The sequence below is a fragment of the Trypanosoma brucei genome, chromosome 3, assembly GCF_000210295.1.
Source record: "Trypanosoma brucei gambiense DAL972 chromosome 3, complete sequence".
In the NCBI taxonomy this organism is placed as follows: domain Eukaryota; phylum Euglenozoa; class Kinetoplastea; order Trypanosomatida; family Trypanosomatidae; genus Trypanosoma; species Trypanosoma brucei.
In genome coordinates this window covers 289,457-305,098 of record NC_026736.1, presented here as the reverse complement: position 1 = coordinate 305,098, position 15,642 = coordinate 289,457, and the positions used below count along the sequence as shown (strand labels likewise).

Genomic DNA, 15,642 nt, shown 5'->3' with positions numbered 1-15,642 from the left:
CCATCTGGCGTGCGAGAAAGGCTGCTCCAGAGAGAGACTGTGATAGTTTTCAGCCCCATATCACTGTCGATGAGTTTACCAGCTAGTCAAGATGGTGATCATTCGTTCTGAACAATCATTGGTAATACCCGTTTAGCGTTATTTCCTCCCTCAGTCGCTGCAACACCATTTCCAGGCTTATCCTTCATTTGCCTTTCCATGCGGATGCCAATCAACTCCAACCATTTTAGACGGGGAAGCCCACCGGCCTCCTCTCCGAGTACCTCCGCGACAGTCCCAACACACCCACATAGTGCGAGCTTTTTCATATTCGTGAAGAGGCACAAAAATCCCACATTTTCCATAGCCCTCTTCCCTGCAATTCTCAGCGTTTCCACCCGTCCTCGTATAGTTCGTACCTCCATTTCTTTCACGTCTCCACACTCCTCAACGGTTAATGTTTCTAGTATGGGGCATCCTAAAAGTCCGCATATCTTCGTCAAGTTCGCACATTTGAAAATATAGAAAGATAACAACTTCCCAAATCCCCTCAAATTCACATCCACCAAACCTGTGCACCGTGAGAGCGCGAGTTTCTCCAGTGTTCGACAACTTTTAAGTTCCCCTATGTTTTCCAGTTTTCGGCAGTCAGAAATATCAACCACCTTCAAGTACTTGCACTTCCCTAACCCGCTTAAATCGGTGAGTCGAGGGCACCTGCTAACTTGGACTTCTTCCAGCTGCCTGTAATATTCTCCCCCCTCTTCTTCCCCACTGGTCCCATCATCCAGTTTTACGAGATCAGGGCACCCAGATATAAACAACCCTCTCGCCGTCATTATCTGCTGGAACCCGCGACGTACGAGCGACGATAGCTCCTTTATTCCATGGCATTCCGAGATGTATATGTTCCGTTCCCTCTGTCTCATCCGCCGTTTCCTGGAGCCATTGGTACATTCCACTTCCTCACTATTTTCTTCCGTTGATTTTTTTGAAGCACTCGTCATTTTCAGATCCAACAAGTTTGCGCGTCCCGCACACGCGACTACATGAGAATGAAAAAGACAGTATCAATAGAACGTAGGGAAATTCACACTCAGCCACGCATGATATGAAGTGATGAGTGGGTAAGAACATTGGAAAAGAAGCGAGGGACCACAACATACAAGTAGGCGAGGCCAGATAATAAATCTGTTCTGTCGTTTGTTGCTTACCCACGATCAATGTTTTATATTTCAGTGTTACACACGCCGCACCGCAAATGGTCAAGTAGTGCTCCCAATCGCGATGTGCCGCTTTTTTTTACCTTCCAGGCATCGTGTACCACCAATGCAAACAACGCACAGGCCCTTTGACTGAAGTTTGATACTTCTCCCCACATTTTGTTTCCACCTTCACGCATGCCACTTCTGTGCCGACTACAGGAAGGACACCCCCTTTTCGACACCTCCCAGTGCAGCAAGGAAAGCGACAGCACCTTGCCCGTTACCATTAGGTCACTTACCGGAAGGAAATTCAGAATTGCAACCGTTACAATGAGTAAAGAAAGTGCTGTTCCCTCAACTTTCGACACTAGGTGGGCGGGCCCCTCAAGAATGTTTTCTGCTGCAATCATAAAGTGGTGGTGGTGTGGGACGGGGGTACAAAGCACTTTCCCAAACACAAAATGTCCGCACTTGTTTGAAGCCTGGCACTCCTTCCCTGTAGAACCAAAACGGTGCCGACGATAAAATTATTTGGCTGCGGAGGCAGCACGGAGTCGCGCGATCCTTATTGTATAAAAGGCATGCCGCGGATGGCGAGGAAGGAGGCCTCACTGCATGAATCGCGTTATGAATGCGGTGCTGCCGCTTTTCTATTTGCCCTTGGTAGACTGGAAACGATGGAAAACCATCCCACCCGGTTGTTTAATCAAAAGGAACTTATGCGCGTATGTTGAAGACTATGGTTAAGTTTTCTTCCCGAGCTAGCCTGCTGGACGTACTGACAGCAGTTGTGCCCAGGAATTCTGAAGAAGGTCGTCCTACTGCAGGAGCGACGCGCGATAAAAGGTAATACTGTTGTTTTATCTGTTGTTTCTCTTGATTTATCCATTTATCCATGCAGGCGGCCTCGAAAGTGTTTAGTTAGTATCCGCTTATCTTTTGACTCGCCTCTTCCTCTAACGTCACAATAACACACTTTCTGCGGGTTCAGCGTCCGCTACCTAAAGAAATATGTATGTTACGTTAAAAACAAACTGCAGTCTGTCATTCGTTATTTCATCCCTCCGTAGTGTGAAGGCGCCACTCGCCTAACAGCTCCTCTACGCCCACGCAGAAACAACGCATACTGCGGAAGTCAGTGTGCAAATGAGCGGGGGCGGTTAAGTTAATTATGTTCCCCTTTCACCTCAAACTGTAAAGGCGAGGTACACCAAAGCATAGAAAATGAAGCAGACAACACTTGACCAAACTGGGTGAGCCCTTGCTCGCGGTTCTCAGAAAGACGGTGCTCCACCTAGAAAACATTCTGCACTTTTGAGAAGCCATTTCGCCTTTAACACGTCCTTTCATGAGGGATAGGTAAACAATCCCCCCTTTCTTTACCACCACTTACACGTAATGCATATTTGTGGGCAGAACGGCGGCGCGGTCACCATGAGGAAGGGACGAGAAATAGAAGCAGCCTCGCAACTAGTCTACCTCTGTGAACGTTAATATACCTGTCATTCGTTATCCTTCCAAATAACAGAACTCCACTGCTCCTCACATCAGTCCAGAAGACACTCACATTGGTTACGTTGATGTCAACCCTCCCTCCCTCGCCATCACAGACGATTGTGGCATCACCGAAAAAAGACGCCATTTCACACAACCCGTTTGCTAAGTTACTCCTTACTTTGCTAAAAAAAAACCCACTGTATATGCAATTTTACCCATATCTTCTCGGTATAAAACACTGTGCTCCCAACGTGTGAACACTAACCATATACATGACGTTTTTGCTTACTCCGCACGAGCACTTTTTCTGGAAGTATACACATGACGTATCGACAAGCCGCCTATTGTGGGAGTGCCACTCGTGGCTGGTTTGCGCTGCGACCTTGCACCAAATGAGAAAATAAGTTCAGTCACTTCAGTTCGCTATGGTGCCGTATAGCCCTTACTCTCGCACACGCACCATACACAAACTCTCCTTCCCAGCAATCCTACTCGCCTGCACATGAAATTATACAACTTCGATACTGCCCCTGAAATAACGTTGCACCATCGTACGCAATCAGCACACCTCTCTCATCACTATTGTTATCGTAGATGCGCCAAACGGGCAATATGATCAATACCCAGATACGACCACATTTCGTCGACATGAATACGCCGTCTCCCGCATATGGTAAAAGTAAGTCAGGTTCAAGTTGTGCATCCCCACAGCCAGCAGAATTCTAACTGGAAGCACGCACAAGTTCAACGTAACCTCTCGTTCCCCCCCACGTAAGACTTCGCTTTTAAGTTAAATTATGAGAAAGGATACTTAACATATCCTCAGTACTCTCTCGCCCCTGCCCCAATGTTACAAAATCTCCAAAATCGACCAAAACCCCCTCGGGTGGCGGCGAACTCCCTCATCGCTCCATCGCGGAGAGTCGCCCCAAATCGTTACGGCTCCTCACAAACGAAGCCGCATACAACCGCCTTATTATTCTCAAAGAACACAACTTTCGGTCATATAGTACACCACCAAACATGAATTTATTTGCATCTCCACAGGAGAATGAATTAGGGAAAACACAGACACCTCAACCACAAGCAGTCTTAGGCCATTAACCGGGTAATCAGTACCCGATCTTTTTTTTTGCAATTTTCGGGCCATTTATACTAGAACACCCCCTGGGAACTTGCCTCCCCTTTTTGATACTTCAGCCTATACACACTCTGTTTTCAGTCGCGTAGCAAAATTCTTTGCAGGTGACCGTCTTGCATATCCGCGAAAAATGTAATAATGAAGTGGCTCCCTCTCTTGCATTTCCACCTCCCTCCGGCATACACATCGGCAACATCTACCTGATTTGGTAAGTTGAACCTAAGAACACACTTACCAGTAAGCAATATTCTTACCCACTAACTCAACCGCTTACCTCATTGCTCAAATTCCCAAATGATATTAATGACGTTAAAAACGCAGCGTCGGAGTACCTCAAAAAGGTGTCCTCGCAGCATGCACTAGATTTGATAGAAAAGGAGTCACGGGGACTCGGGACCTAATCTGCATAAGCTTACCCACACTTTTTTAATTCTCGGACCTTTACATACAAGTCCCCCACTTCACGAATGTTGTCGCAATTTTTTCGCCTGTACTGTCGTATTCAGCGTTGTGGAAAATGTGGACGACAGCACCTGCCGCCGCTCTCCGCATGCATTTAAGGGTATACACTTCCCTAACTTAAAATATCTTAAGCATGTCGAAATACGTTTCTTTACATAAGTCGAAAAATCAATTATTTATGTAATCCCCCACTCGTACAGCACATCATCCGCGAATGCGCTCGGCACTCACCAACATCAAAGCACGAAAGGCTTAGGCTCTGACACGACAAAATCATGTTAATATATGTAAGTATCTGCCACCACAGCGAAAACTAAAAATGTTTACATTACACCTTGCACACCCCCCATTATATTTTATGCCATCCAAAGGGAAGCACATATTGAAACAGAAACATTTGATTAATTTTTCCGACGGTATTAAAAAAAAAACCACGTATCTCATCATAAATATAATAGTTTTAATATTTATATGCATATATTTTAAATTTAAGAGCAGTAAAAGAAGTATTTTTAAAGGGTTAGGGTTCCCATTTACTGACCAAAGTGGTCGTGTTTGTGGTTCTGCGGATGTATTAGTTCCGCTTTCATTTATTAGTGGATCTTCTAGATTATATTCAGTGTTATTACCATCATTGTGCTTGTAATTAATATTATCATTATCATTATCATTATTATTGTTATTATCATCATTAGTGTGAATGCCTTCGTTAATCTTTCGGTCCGTTGAAGGTGCGGCATCTCCAACTCCATTTGGAACGGTTTCGACGTCGTTTTCACTCGTGCCCAAATTGGTTCGTGTATCATTCGGTATTTTCTCGGCAAGTTCTTCAAGATGCTTTAACCAGGGGATGCTATGGTTGGTGAGTGTGCCGGAAGTGATGTTATACATCAAACACACCGAATTACCCTTTCCAGTGGTTGCTGAGCATTGCTTCACTTCTGTTGCCTGATGACCCCCGAGTCGTATGTTTTGATCTGATTCCCTTCCCTTCTTTTCTGTCGCTGTTCTCAGTACTGCTTGAACTTTTTCCTTTAAGTGGTATAATTGATTTTGTATATGTTGCTCCCGTTTCGGAAGTTGGTTACAATGCAACCTTATTTTCTCCCAATGCTGCTTAGCTTGCTCTTTATTGCTCCACACCTCACCGCCCTTGTACCACTTGTTACCGCTAAAACACAGATCTTCTGCACCAGCCCCGTCTTTGCCTGGCTTTTTGTGGGGTTTACATAGACACAAAATATCCTTTATTAAGCTTTTCCCCGCATATTTGTGGGCTCGATTTTGCCTGTCCCCGCAGTAATCTTTCCTGTCGTTTTCGCCTTCGAAACCAATTTCGGTGCTGCCTTTGTTGCCGTACAAAATGGTATTCACGGACTCGTTAACACTTTCAGGTTTCAATCCTCCAAGTGTTGGCTTTCCTTCACTCGCCAATTTCTGTATCTCAAACGTCAGATTGACAAATCCACATAATGTTTTAAACTCGTTTTCATTCAATATTTGTGAATCCTTCTTTCCTGCTTTTGAATTTTCCACTGTCCCAGTCAACAATACGACAATAAATGAGAAATATATCCGCATCCTTTATTTCTTTTGTCCTTTTTCGAAAAATCAAAAGTAAAAGCACAGACACACCAATTTCATAATACAAAGAAGAAAGTAAGCCAAGTTACCGATGGTGGCCTTTATTACGGAAACTAAAGTTTCCACCAGCACCGCATGTAACTTAAGCGTAATTTTTCCATTCCCCTCACAAGGGGAGTCACCAATAACCAAACACACTCATTTACGCATAATATAATCTACTTCAGCATAAATGTGCAAAAATTCAATCCGTTTATTCACTATCATTTGCACCTCCAGCACTTCGCCTAATGGGCAAACATATTCAACAACTAATAATGGTAATGCGTTTGTAGGTGACGTTTGTAAGAGTGACATATTATTGTACCATAATATAAAAAAAACGTGTTTTCAAGCAGATCAAAATCTATTGTGGAGAAATCTTGTGGACAACACTTTACAAATGGGGGACAACCAACTACCATCAAAAGAATTAAAGCCCATGGAGGATATGCTACACATAATTTCATAAGAGGTACACAACATCAAGGAGGCAAAGCGATCAAATGTATGCATCCCCGTATTGAAAAGTTAAAAAAAAATTAGCGGTATCAACTACAATCGAGAATAACAAAAACAACAACAAAAACATCACTTCACATCGTCCCATCATTACCTTGTTTTATTGCGTTTCCCAATTATGTTTCACATTATTCTGAAAAGAATTTGCTAAAATACCTCCCCTCCCCTCCTTGCACAAAACAGTGATGAAGTTGCGGATGCGGATAAAAGGGAATAGTGCCCAACTTTATACACATGCAACAACATGAAGATTGCAACTCGAAAACCTTGTTTCTTATCGAAGGGACATGTACATGTTTGACATGAAACAAATCGTGAAATAGAAACTAGAAACAACCCACAATGGATAAACCTTAAAATAAAATAAGTAATGAAGTAAATGCAATAAAGAGAAGTGGTGTCACCAAATGTAAAGGGAAGGGGGGGGACAGACTCTCCTTTTTTGATACTGATGTATCTGTTTCATCTTCTCATTTGCTTACTGTAAGGATTATTCTTTTCATGAGGTTGGTCTTACTCCCGAACGTGTGCCTAACTAGGTTGCCGAGTTAACTTCCTTTATTGCTTGTTCCGCTTTTCAATCCACAATTTCCTCTTCAGCTGCCAGCTCACTTGATGTTTTATTGCGATTCCCGTTCCTCCGCATTCTTAATGCTTCTTTCCTTTTCTTCAGTCCAACCATTTGCTTCTATCATTTGTTGCGACAGACAACTACACGGGTATGTGGTAAAATCACGCGGGGATTGTTTGGCACATTCCTCTAAAGCAGTCCACATGCTTTTTGACACGTTGTTGACACAACACCAAGTGTTTTTATCCCGTACCTTCTCAGCGCAGCACATCAAATCGTCCCGCCACCGTGGGAGTAATTGCTCACATGTGGGTACTCGAAAATCATCATCATCATCATCATTATCATCTTCATCACTTTTGGATGCCGCAACAATCGCAAACACTAGCACAAAAACCGTCTTTTTCATTACATGGCCAATTATATAACTCATTTTGCCTACACACTCAGATGCACTTACAAAAAGACGAAGGCTTGTGATTGGAGGAGGAGGAGGAGGAGGAGAAGATTCAAAAATTAAAGAGAGAAAATATGCAAAGAAGACCATCCGGTGGTAACTCAACATGGATTTTTTCCGGCATATTATGTGCGGCAACGAAAGCGGGAAACGGAACGCGTTAATATCCCTCCAAAAACCTACAGATAATCCGTTTTTCTTCACTTTGTATAAACCTGTAAGTGAACTTTAAAGACTTTAGTGAAGAATTAATAATTTGGTGCTATTTGTTTAAACTCTGTCTCCTCATGTCGCTGCCGCTCTCGCCCCGACCCAAACTTTATGGAAACGACGTCTTCTCTTACTGCAACCCCGTGATCCTTTTAGTTCCCGATTAAATACGCAGGGAAATGTGGAGAAAAGGAGTTGCGAGACATTCTTCTGTAACAGAAAGACATAAAGCCCTCCAACGACAACATTGCGTGCAACACCAGCAGGGGCGGGGAAAGGATGGGCGTAAAGTTGTTTATTGTCAACCTTGTCATGAAATTGTTTTAGATACTGTTAAATTTTTTTGCAAGTTTCTCTGCAGTGTATCCCACCACTGAAGGAAGAAACCATCTAAACACACTCTCAAGTCCCGTTGGCACCTCCGTTTCAGCAACCGGAGGGAAAGTAGCGACATTTACCTTCACACTCATCAGGGAAGAGCACTGAACTTCGGCACTGTCAACAACCAACAGACACAGTTCCGTAAGTGTTATGGTACAATTTAAGTTGCCGTCGGGGAGCAAACTCACAAGTAACACCAGCCTTGAGCAGCATATAATAAGGCGTCAGACACCTTGTTACATGGGAAATATATATATGCGAATTCTCTCAGTAGAGAACTCGATACGAATTGCTTAGGGAAGGGACAGAGAATGGAGTTGGATTACTCAGCCAGGGATAACTTGTATTTGTGCTCGCGTCATGTTGTGTTTCAGACTAGAGGTGTCATTTGCACAGATAGATTCACATCATTGTTCCAACAGAAAGAGTAAATAAGGGGCGACGAATGATAGGGTGTGAAGGAAGGAATAAATAATTCAGAATCAAACGAAGTATAAGTTTCGTCAAGACATTTCGTACGACAAGAGTGAAACGTTATAGTCATCAGTGGCTTCATTTGTGGTAGCGGTGGTGCCGATCACTTGTGAGCCCGCCGGTAGGATGAAGGGTCTTCCACTGAACAATAACATACCTTCGCCCCCCAACACTTTCCTTTTCGACCGAAAGACGCATTTTCCACCTTCTTTTAAATGTATGCTTTCCGTATATGGTCACAATTTCCCCCTTTTCAAAGGTTTAGGAAAAGACGAGGTACTCAATTAAGCGCTTTCTGCGCTAGGGAAACTCCGCCAACCACATGGAAGTGCGGATCATACAAGTGGGGACAGCAACAGATTAACAAAATGAAGTGACTTTACACACTCGCCCTTTGGGGCACACCGGACACATCGCAAACTACAACCAAGTCGGGGATCGACACCCGTAAGAACGTTCAATGATGAGTTTTTAATCTCAACCTCAAGCACAAAACAACGATACCCTCGTGGCTTATCCACCCTTTTCCCTGATGAGGTCACGGACCGGTTGAAACAGGAGAGCAGCCATCCAAACTATCATGAGAGCAACAATAGTCCAAAATGGGTAAAGACTGTCGCAGTCGTCTGCCACCCACTGCACCTTGCAGTTCATTCCAAACAAGGAGGCCACCAGAATGGCTGGAAGGCAAATAGTGGCAATCTTGTTAACAATCATAACTTGGCGATCGCAACCCGTTGACGTCTGCGACATCCGCATTGTTATGGCGTACATAAAGTTGAGGTTTGCATGATCCAGTGTATCTTGTGCACACTCAAGGCGTGACAGCACTTGCGAAAGTCCTTCAAGCGCCTCCCGATACATATAACCCAAATGCAACTCACGTGACACAAAAGTCGTACGCATTGCAGGACCAGTCATCTCTGAGATAAGTTTCGCTTTTTCTTGTAGCTTTCGGTTCAATGCCGAAAGGTGGCGGCGAAGTAAAGCTACCCGTCGGAGCATATCCGTTTGGTCGCGCTTTCCCGGGGCAACCAACAGCATCATCTCGTCGATACAATCCACCTCCCCAATTAGGGCCGTAGGATCGGGAAGGCTCAATTCGCATGTGTAACACACGAGGGTGCAAAGGATAGCCGACATACTCATGGGCCACTGGGAGTTGTCCCTCAGAACATGACGAAATAACTCCGCGAGACCAGCAAACGGTGCTGTATGCAGCGTCAGTAGTACACGCTCACTACACACAAACGAGCACAAAACCCCTTCCTCGCAACCAAACTCAGCGCGCGACATAGCGGTTGCAGCAGGAAACGGTCCGCCGTGGCTCGGGGAACACGAAAGGCAGCCAACAACATACTCACCTTCCGTAGGTTGCAACTCCACCACGTCGTACATATCATTTGCAAGCACAGTCTCCACGTGACTCGGCTGCATGTTTGGGTAAAGCAGCTGTAAAACTTGCCGATGCTCTTCTTCACTGCACTTCTGCATGTCCACCCATAAACCACACAGTGCAATTCCTGGTAAGTTGTTGCGTAAGAAAACTAGTGCATCTGCAGCAGATTCCAAAGCACATGTTTGTAGTGACATGCGCCCTGCAGTCTGCCATGTAACGACACAAAGGCACCCGTCACGTCCCACTGGTGTGGTTACGGGAGGTGAAGCCTCTCCTTTAGTGGCACACGGCATTGCCACAACGTATGAATCTGTACGTACCTAATCAGTGTCTTCGTACTTGTGGTAAGTTTCACACCTTCAGTACCACTTGTTGTGTTTGAAGAAAGTAAATGGCTTACGATTACTTACTTAAACACTTCCAACTCACAGGGAAATTAGGAAAAGGTGGGTGGGACACACATACGCTGGCGCTTGACGCAATGGAAACATTGGTCGCTACAAGCGTCGCGATACATCACATGCAATCAATTGCCCAAAAGAAGAAATGATGGAAAGACACACACACACATGCGCACACACACACACATGCGCACACACGAACTCATTGAGAAAGTGATTGACATAATTGTGAAAGGGGCAAATGATACAATTAAGAGTGCCCGTTGCAGGGACAACTTCGTCACCTCCCAACAGTTTACATGATGGCATCTCCACATGGTAACCGAAGGCAGCGAAGCGGGACACGTGTTGTAACCGTTCCGTCCAAAACTGTTTAAAGTGCGCAGATGTTGTGGGAACGCGGAGAACATGTTGATGAGGAGAATAGCTTGACAAAAATGTTTCAGGTTATGTCACGGGGAACGCAGAGTGCACATAGTTTGTGGAGTCGCTCGGCGGTACTACTTACTTCCGAAAGTTTTGCTCCAGTCCTCCAACGCATTTAATAGCTTCGGGCAACAACTGGGGTTCATTCCACTAACACAGGCTTCAACATCAGTGAGCGTTAACGGCCTCAACAGTGCGTTGTGTGCGTGCTCCGCCAAGTTCTCCCCCTTTCGTAGCTTCTCTGCCACAAGCTCCCGCACAGGAATCATCGCTGCGTCTTCGCAGAGTTGCCTCAAATCGTGACCACTGTAGCCACTAGTAAGTTTGACGACCCTCTCCCACGCCTCTGAGCTCAAAGTATTTGGAGTTTCCACCGTGTTAAGTAGTTTTTGTAGAATTTGTGCCCGCGCGGGGGCATCGGGGAGTGGGACGAACACTCGCTTCGGGAACCGGCGAATTACCGCTTCATCTAGGTCAAATGGTCGGTTTGTGGCCCCCATAACCAATACGCGTGCCATCTGCGTGTCGTTCCCAGCTCCATCCATCTGCACGAGAAACTCCGTTTTCATTCGACGCGACCCCTCACCCTCTTGCGCAGCCCCACGGGCTTGCAACAACGAATCGACCTCATCAATAAATATTGTGCTAGGTGCAAGAGCGCGCGCAACCGAAAACAGCGCCCGTACCATCTTTTCACTTTCACCCACCCATTTACTAGTAATCGCCGCTGCGGAGATGCTAAAAAAGGTTGTGTTGCACTCGTTGGCCACTGCTTTCGCCAATAATGTCTTACCGTTTCCTGGTGGCCCGAAAAGCAGCAACCCACTGCAAGGCCGGCGCAGACCTGTGAACAGTTGTGGACATTTCGCCGGAAGAATAATGGTTTCTTGCAGAATACGCTTGCACGTGTCTAAGCCAGCGATGCTGTCAAAGTTGACGGGGCACGCGCGGTCCACAACCTGCTGAAGCACCGCTGCACAGGCCTCCTCGGAAATGCCCTCGCAGTATATGCTCTGGCGGACGCGCTTTAGCAATGGATCCGAACACGTTGAACGTCGGGCAGCAACACCAGTTTGTTTGGCGGGCGCTGCGGGTGCCGACGATGGCCGTGAGTTCCAGGACTGCCGGGTAGACGGGGGTACCGCTCCGTCCGTAGTTGTGACGACTCCGTCAGTCCGAGAGGATTTTGAGGCGGCCTGGAGACGAGGGGGAAGTGATGGTGGCATTCGAGACGCCCCACTGGTTGCCGCCTTCTTGCTGCTCGCACTGTCTTCGTTGGCTCTGCGGACTGTTGGCACGACTCGGCAGAGTGATGCAGATGTGCCAGTCGGGCACTCGATGCGTGGCCCTCGATCCCCCTCCGGTGCGTTTCTGCTTGCGTGGCTGATGCTTTGCTCTTCTTTCTTTTTTTGCTGTACTGTCGACAACTGTCGCGGAGGTATTTTGGCACTCCCTGCACTCCTACTCAATACCGAAGCGGTTTTTGTACCAACACTACAACTGTGAATACTTGCAGTCCCCCTTTGCCGTTGGCCGCTTTTGGGAGGCACAGAAGACCGACCGTTGGAATTCACCTTGTTAGTGTCAAACAGTAACAGGGCACCATTTTTTTTCTGTCTTGCGATATTTCCATCAGATATAGCTTCGTTACGGGTATGCTTCACCTTGGGCTGCGACCCAATACTTTTTGACGAGCAAGCTGGGTGGTGAAACGTTGTTGATGTGGTGCTTCCCTCAGTGGTTAATACGCCGCAATCTACAGAAGGATCCGAAAAATATGTGTCCCAGTCGGGCTTAGGGCGCTGCCGGAAAGCTAATCGCATCGGATTCACCTTTCCACTCATTTCAGTAGCCATCTTTTGATGCCGGCTCGGTTGATCGTCAGGACTCTCGTCATCAAGAAGTAGTGGTCGGAAGCGCGTAGTCCCAGCTGCCTTTCCATTCTTCACAGGAGACGTTCGGTCGTTGCAACGTACAGTTTCCACTGTAGCAGCTGAGGAGGGTGACGACGTCATCTTCCCTAACTGCAACCGGGTTGGGCCGCATTTAAGGAGCACAGCGTTGTCTGACTCATCCACCACGCTTCCCTCCGCATCGAGTGTTACGCGGGACCGTTTCAGAAAACTAGGAGGAACTTCATACGAGCGCCGTGCACGTTCGTTCGCGGCTGCGCTGAACAAATTCGTTAACTCCGCGTCTTCCATTCTTACACGTCGCTTAGGCAGAGAACCATTACTGCTCCACTCTTCCAACATGTCCAGAAGGACCACCTTGTTTCCACTGTCAGTGGGAGAATTATTTTGCCTTGCGTTGCAAAAATCCTCCACCTTACGCCGCCCTGCGCCCTTTACAGCAACGAGGTAATCCGCCTTGTTATCATTTGAAGTAAGAGTGCCCCCAATGGAGGCAATCAACTCACGGGCCCGTTTAACTTCACCACCCCTTCCCGTCAGCGAGAAGAGAGGACCTTTAGAGGATGCACTAACAGTTGCCGTTGCCACATCATGGTGGCGACCCATATATATATATATATATATATACGAATTTTTGTAGAAACGAAATTCCCGTCTCCGTCCCCCCTTCTTTTGGAACTTAGTTCTGTGGATCTGATTTTAGTATTTGAAATTGCCCTCTATTATAGCCGACAAAACCAGGAAAAATCGTGTGGATTGTCTGGTGCCACAACCGCTACCTTCCTATATACTCCGCAAATTTTTGCGCGGAAGGTGGCAACACATCTAATGCAAGTAAATTAACAAACGGAAACGCCAATAAGAAGAAGCACCAACATACAGATGGGAAAGGCAAACGGCGAATACCAGCAGTTATTGCAATGTGAGTGCATGTGAAGGTAAAGCTACCTACACATTTCAATACTTTTCATGTCACGGTAATGACCTTCCCCCCTGACACACAAACGCATACACACACATAACATATACTGTAGCGAGTGCGTACAAGTGGGCGCAAACGTGCATTGGTGCAAGTGCAATTTTGTAAGTCCTCACTTATATTGCTCTTCTCTTTCCCCAACTTCACTCCCTTCAGTCGAGTGCCCTTTCAATAGCCTTTCTCTGTTCCTCCGTAAGAATCTTTGGGAGCTCCACCGTGTACAGCACCAGAAGATTCCCCCGCTCCGACGGCACATGATGGCGTGGCATCCCTTCACCCGCATATTTGCGGATTTGTCCAAACTTGGTGACACCCGTCTCTACCAACGACAACACGCGACCATCAAGGTGCTTCAGCGTTTTGTTAAATCCCAACAAGGCCTCTTTAAGCGTGAGTTCCACTGCCGTTGAAAGGTCGTCTGGAACGCCCTCCTTGCCGCTGCTCATGCGCGCAAACTCAGGATGTGGAATGGTTACTATTGTAAAAATAAGGTCACCTGGCATTTTATTTGGTTGCTGGTCAGCCTCCATTTCATACGTCATTTTGTACCCATTGGGCGTGCCTTGCTCAATATCAATGCTCACTGAGGAGCTGCCGCGAACTAGCCGATGCCCACCACAGACGGGGCACTTTCTCCTAACAACGCGGCCACCACCACCACACTGCCCACATACCTGTTCAATTTGTTGTATGAATCCCGGTGCAATTTGGACTCTCCGAACAACGCGCCCACCGCCCCCGCAGTGGGGACACTTAACGTAGTCGTCTTTGCTTCGTGCTCCTGTGCCACGACATTTGCGACATATTTTTATGCGCGGTAACTTAGCGGTGTGGGCGGCACCCTTATACATGTCTTCAAGGGTCACAAGCAACATCAACTCTTCATCGGACCCACGGTCTGCGTTACCACCTGATTCTCCGCCAATAAAGGAGAAAAATGTATCAAAGATGCTCTGATGTCTTCCCTGTTCTTGGGGTTTTTCATACTTCTTCAACCCCTCGGTACCAAGTATATCATATATCTTTCGCCTCCTGCGGTCTCCAAGCACTTCGTATGCGCGCTGAATACGTTGGTACATGACGCGCTGCGATTCCCCCGCCACGTCAGGGTGGTGCTTCTTTGAGAGTTTACGCCATGCTGATTTGATATCACGCTCACTCACGTCTTCGTGCTCCGCATCAAGCCCAAGAACTCGATAGTAATCATCCTCCTCTTCGGCATGTACATTCCGGAAAAAAGCAATGGTTATGACAACGCTTAGTCGAGTGAGTCGGAAAGGGGGCGAAGACATTGTGCAGCGCATCCCCAAAGCAACTAAAATACACGTATACCAGTTACACCCAGCGAATATATATATATATATATATATATATATATTCCGATAAATGCGCGGCGTCCCTTGCGCCTGCGCAGGGCAAACAAATGAGAAGGAGGGATGAAAGGCCTGCCTTCAACTCACTCACTGGCGCTGTGTTGTCCAACACACTCACAAAAGTGAAAACTATGCTTCCCTTTCTTCTCGCCTCCACTCTTCCGTGCAGTTACGGAAGGTTACTGGCGTCGGGTATCGGTAGGTCGAGAATCAGCGCTAGCCCTTCTTCTTGTGGCAAAATTAACTCGCTATAACCAACTAATAACTCCACACACGCACACACCACCTCACCCCTCAAAGAAAAAAACAGAAGAAGGAGAGAGAACAAATATAGTTTGCACTGAGTGAAAAGCCATCACGATTCCTTGAACACGAAACAAAAACATAATACATACGTCCCTCAAAAATTGTATAATTTGCAACAACTTACACCAAGAAGTTGCGCCCCGCTTCCTTTTCCTGGCGGAGCAAACTACTGGAAAAAGATGCACGAAAGCCATACCCTGGAATCGCACATATATATATATATATATATATATATATATATTAACGAAGTTAAAAGAAAGTGATTCAAGTTGTAAAGCAAAATGTATCAAACAAACAAACGGCACGTGTTATCTATGGTCAGA

At 46.3% G+C, this 15,642-nt stretch overlaps 7 protein-coding genes across 7 annotated transcripts; all 7 read right to left on the bottom strand.

Moving 5' to 3' along the window:
• Positions 1 to 98: 98 nt before the first annotated feature.
• On the bottom strand, positions 99 to 986 carry TbgDal_III1240 (hypothetical protein, conserved; the record flags this gene model as incomplete). Its single annotated transcript, XM_011773776.1, has 1 exon — positions 99 to 986. One exon carries the CDS (start codon positions 984 to 986, stop codon positions 99 to 101), a length of 888 nt encoding a protein of 295 aa, XP_011772078.1.
• A 221-nt stretch (positions 987 to 1,207) lies between these two features.
• On the bottom strand, positions 1,208 to 1,594 carry TbgDal_III1230 (hypothetical protein, unlikely; the record flags this gene model as incomplete). Its single annotated transcript, XM_011773775.1, has 1 exon — positions 1,208 to 1,594. One exon carries the CDS (start codon positions 1,592 to 1,594, stop codon positions 1,208 to 1,210), a length of 387 nt encoding a protein of 128 aa, XP_011772077.1.
• Positions 1,595 to 4,557: 2,963 nt separating this feature from the next.
• TbgDal_III1220 (variant surface glycoprotein (VSG)-related,putative) lies at positions 4,558 to 5,865 on the bottom strand (the record flags this gene model as incomplete). The annotated part of the gene is made up of 1 exon (XM_011773774.1): positions 4,558 to 5,865. One exon carries the CDS (start codon positions 5,863 to 5,865, stop codon positions 4,558 to 4,560), a length of 1,308 nt encoding a protein of 435 aa, XP_011772076.1.
• Positions 5,866 to 7,049: 1,184 nt separating this feature from the next.
• TbgDal_III1210 (T. brucei spp.-specific protein) lies at positions 7,050 to 7,565 on the bottom strand (the record flags this gene model as incomplete). The annotated part of the gene is made up of 1 exon (XM_011773773.1): positions 7,050 to 7,565. One exon carries the CDS (start codon positions 7,563 to 7,565, stop codon positions 7,050 to 7,052), a length of 516 nt encoding a protein of 171 aa, XP_011772075.1.
• Positions 7,566 to 9,035: 1,470 nt separating this feature from the next.
• On the bottom strand, positions 9,036 to 10,214 carry TbgDal_III1200 (hypothetical protein, conserved; the record flags this gene model as incomplete). The annotated part of the gene is made up of 1 exon (XM_011773772.1): positions 9,036 to 10,214. The coding sequence occupies one exon, from the start codon at positions 10,212 to 10,214 to the stop codon at positions 9,036 to 9,038; it is 1,179 nt and encodes a 392-aa protein (XP_011772074.1).
• A 608-nt stretch (positions 10,215 to 10,822) lies between these two features.
• TbgDal_III1190 (AAA ATPase, putative) lies at positions 10,823 to 13,267 on the bottom strand (the record flags this gene model as incomplete). The annotated part of the gene is made up of 1 exon (XM_011773771.1): positions 10,823 to 13,267. One exon carries the CDS (start codon positions 13,265 to 13,267, stop codon positions 10,823 to 10,825), a length of 2,445 nt encoding a protein of 814 aa, XP_011772073.1.
• A 525-nt stretch (positions 13,268 to 13,792) lies between these two features.
• On the bottom strand, positions 13,793 to 14,944 carry TbgDal_III1180 (chaperone protein DNAj, putative; the record flags this gene model as incomplete). Its single annotated transcript, XM_011773770.1, has 1 exon — positions 13,793 to 14,944. The coding sequence occupies one exon, from the start codon at positions 14,942 to 14,944 to the stop codon at positions 13,793 to 13,795; it is 1,152 nt and encodes a 383-aa protein (XP_011772072.1).
• Positions 14,945 to 15,642: the final 698 nt, after the last annotated feature.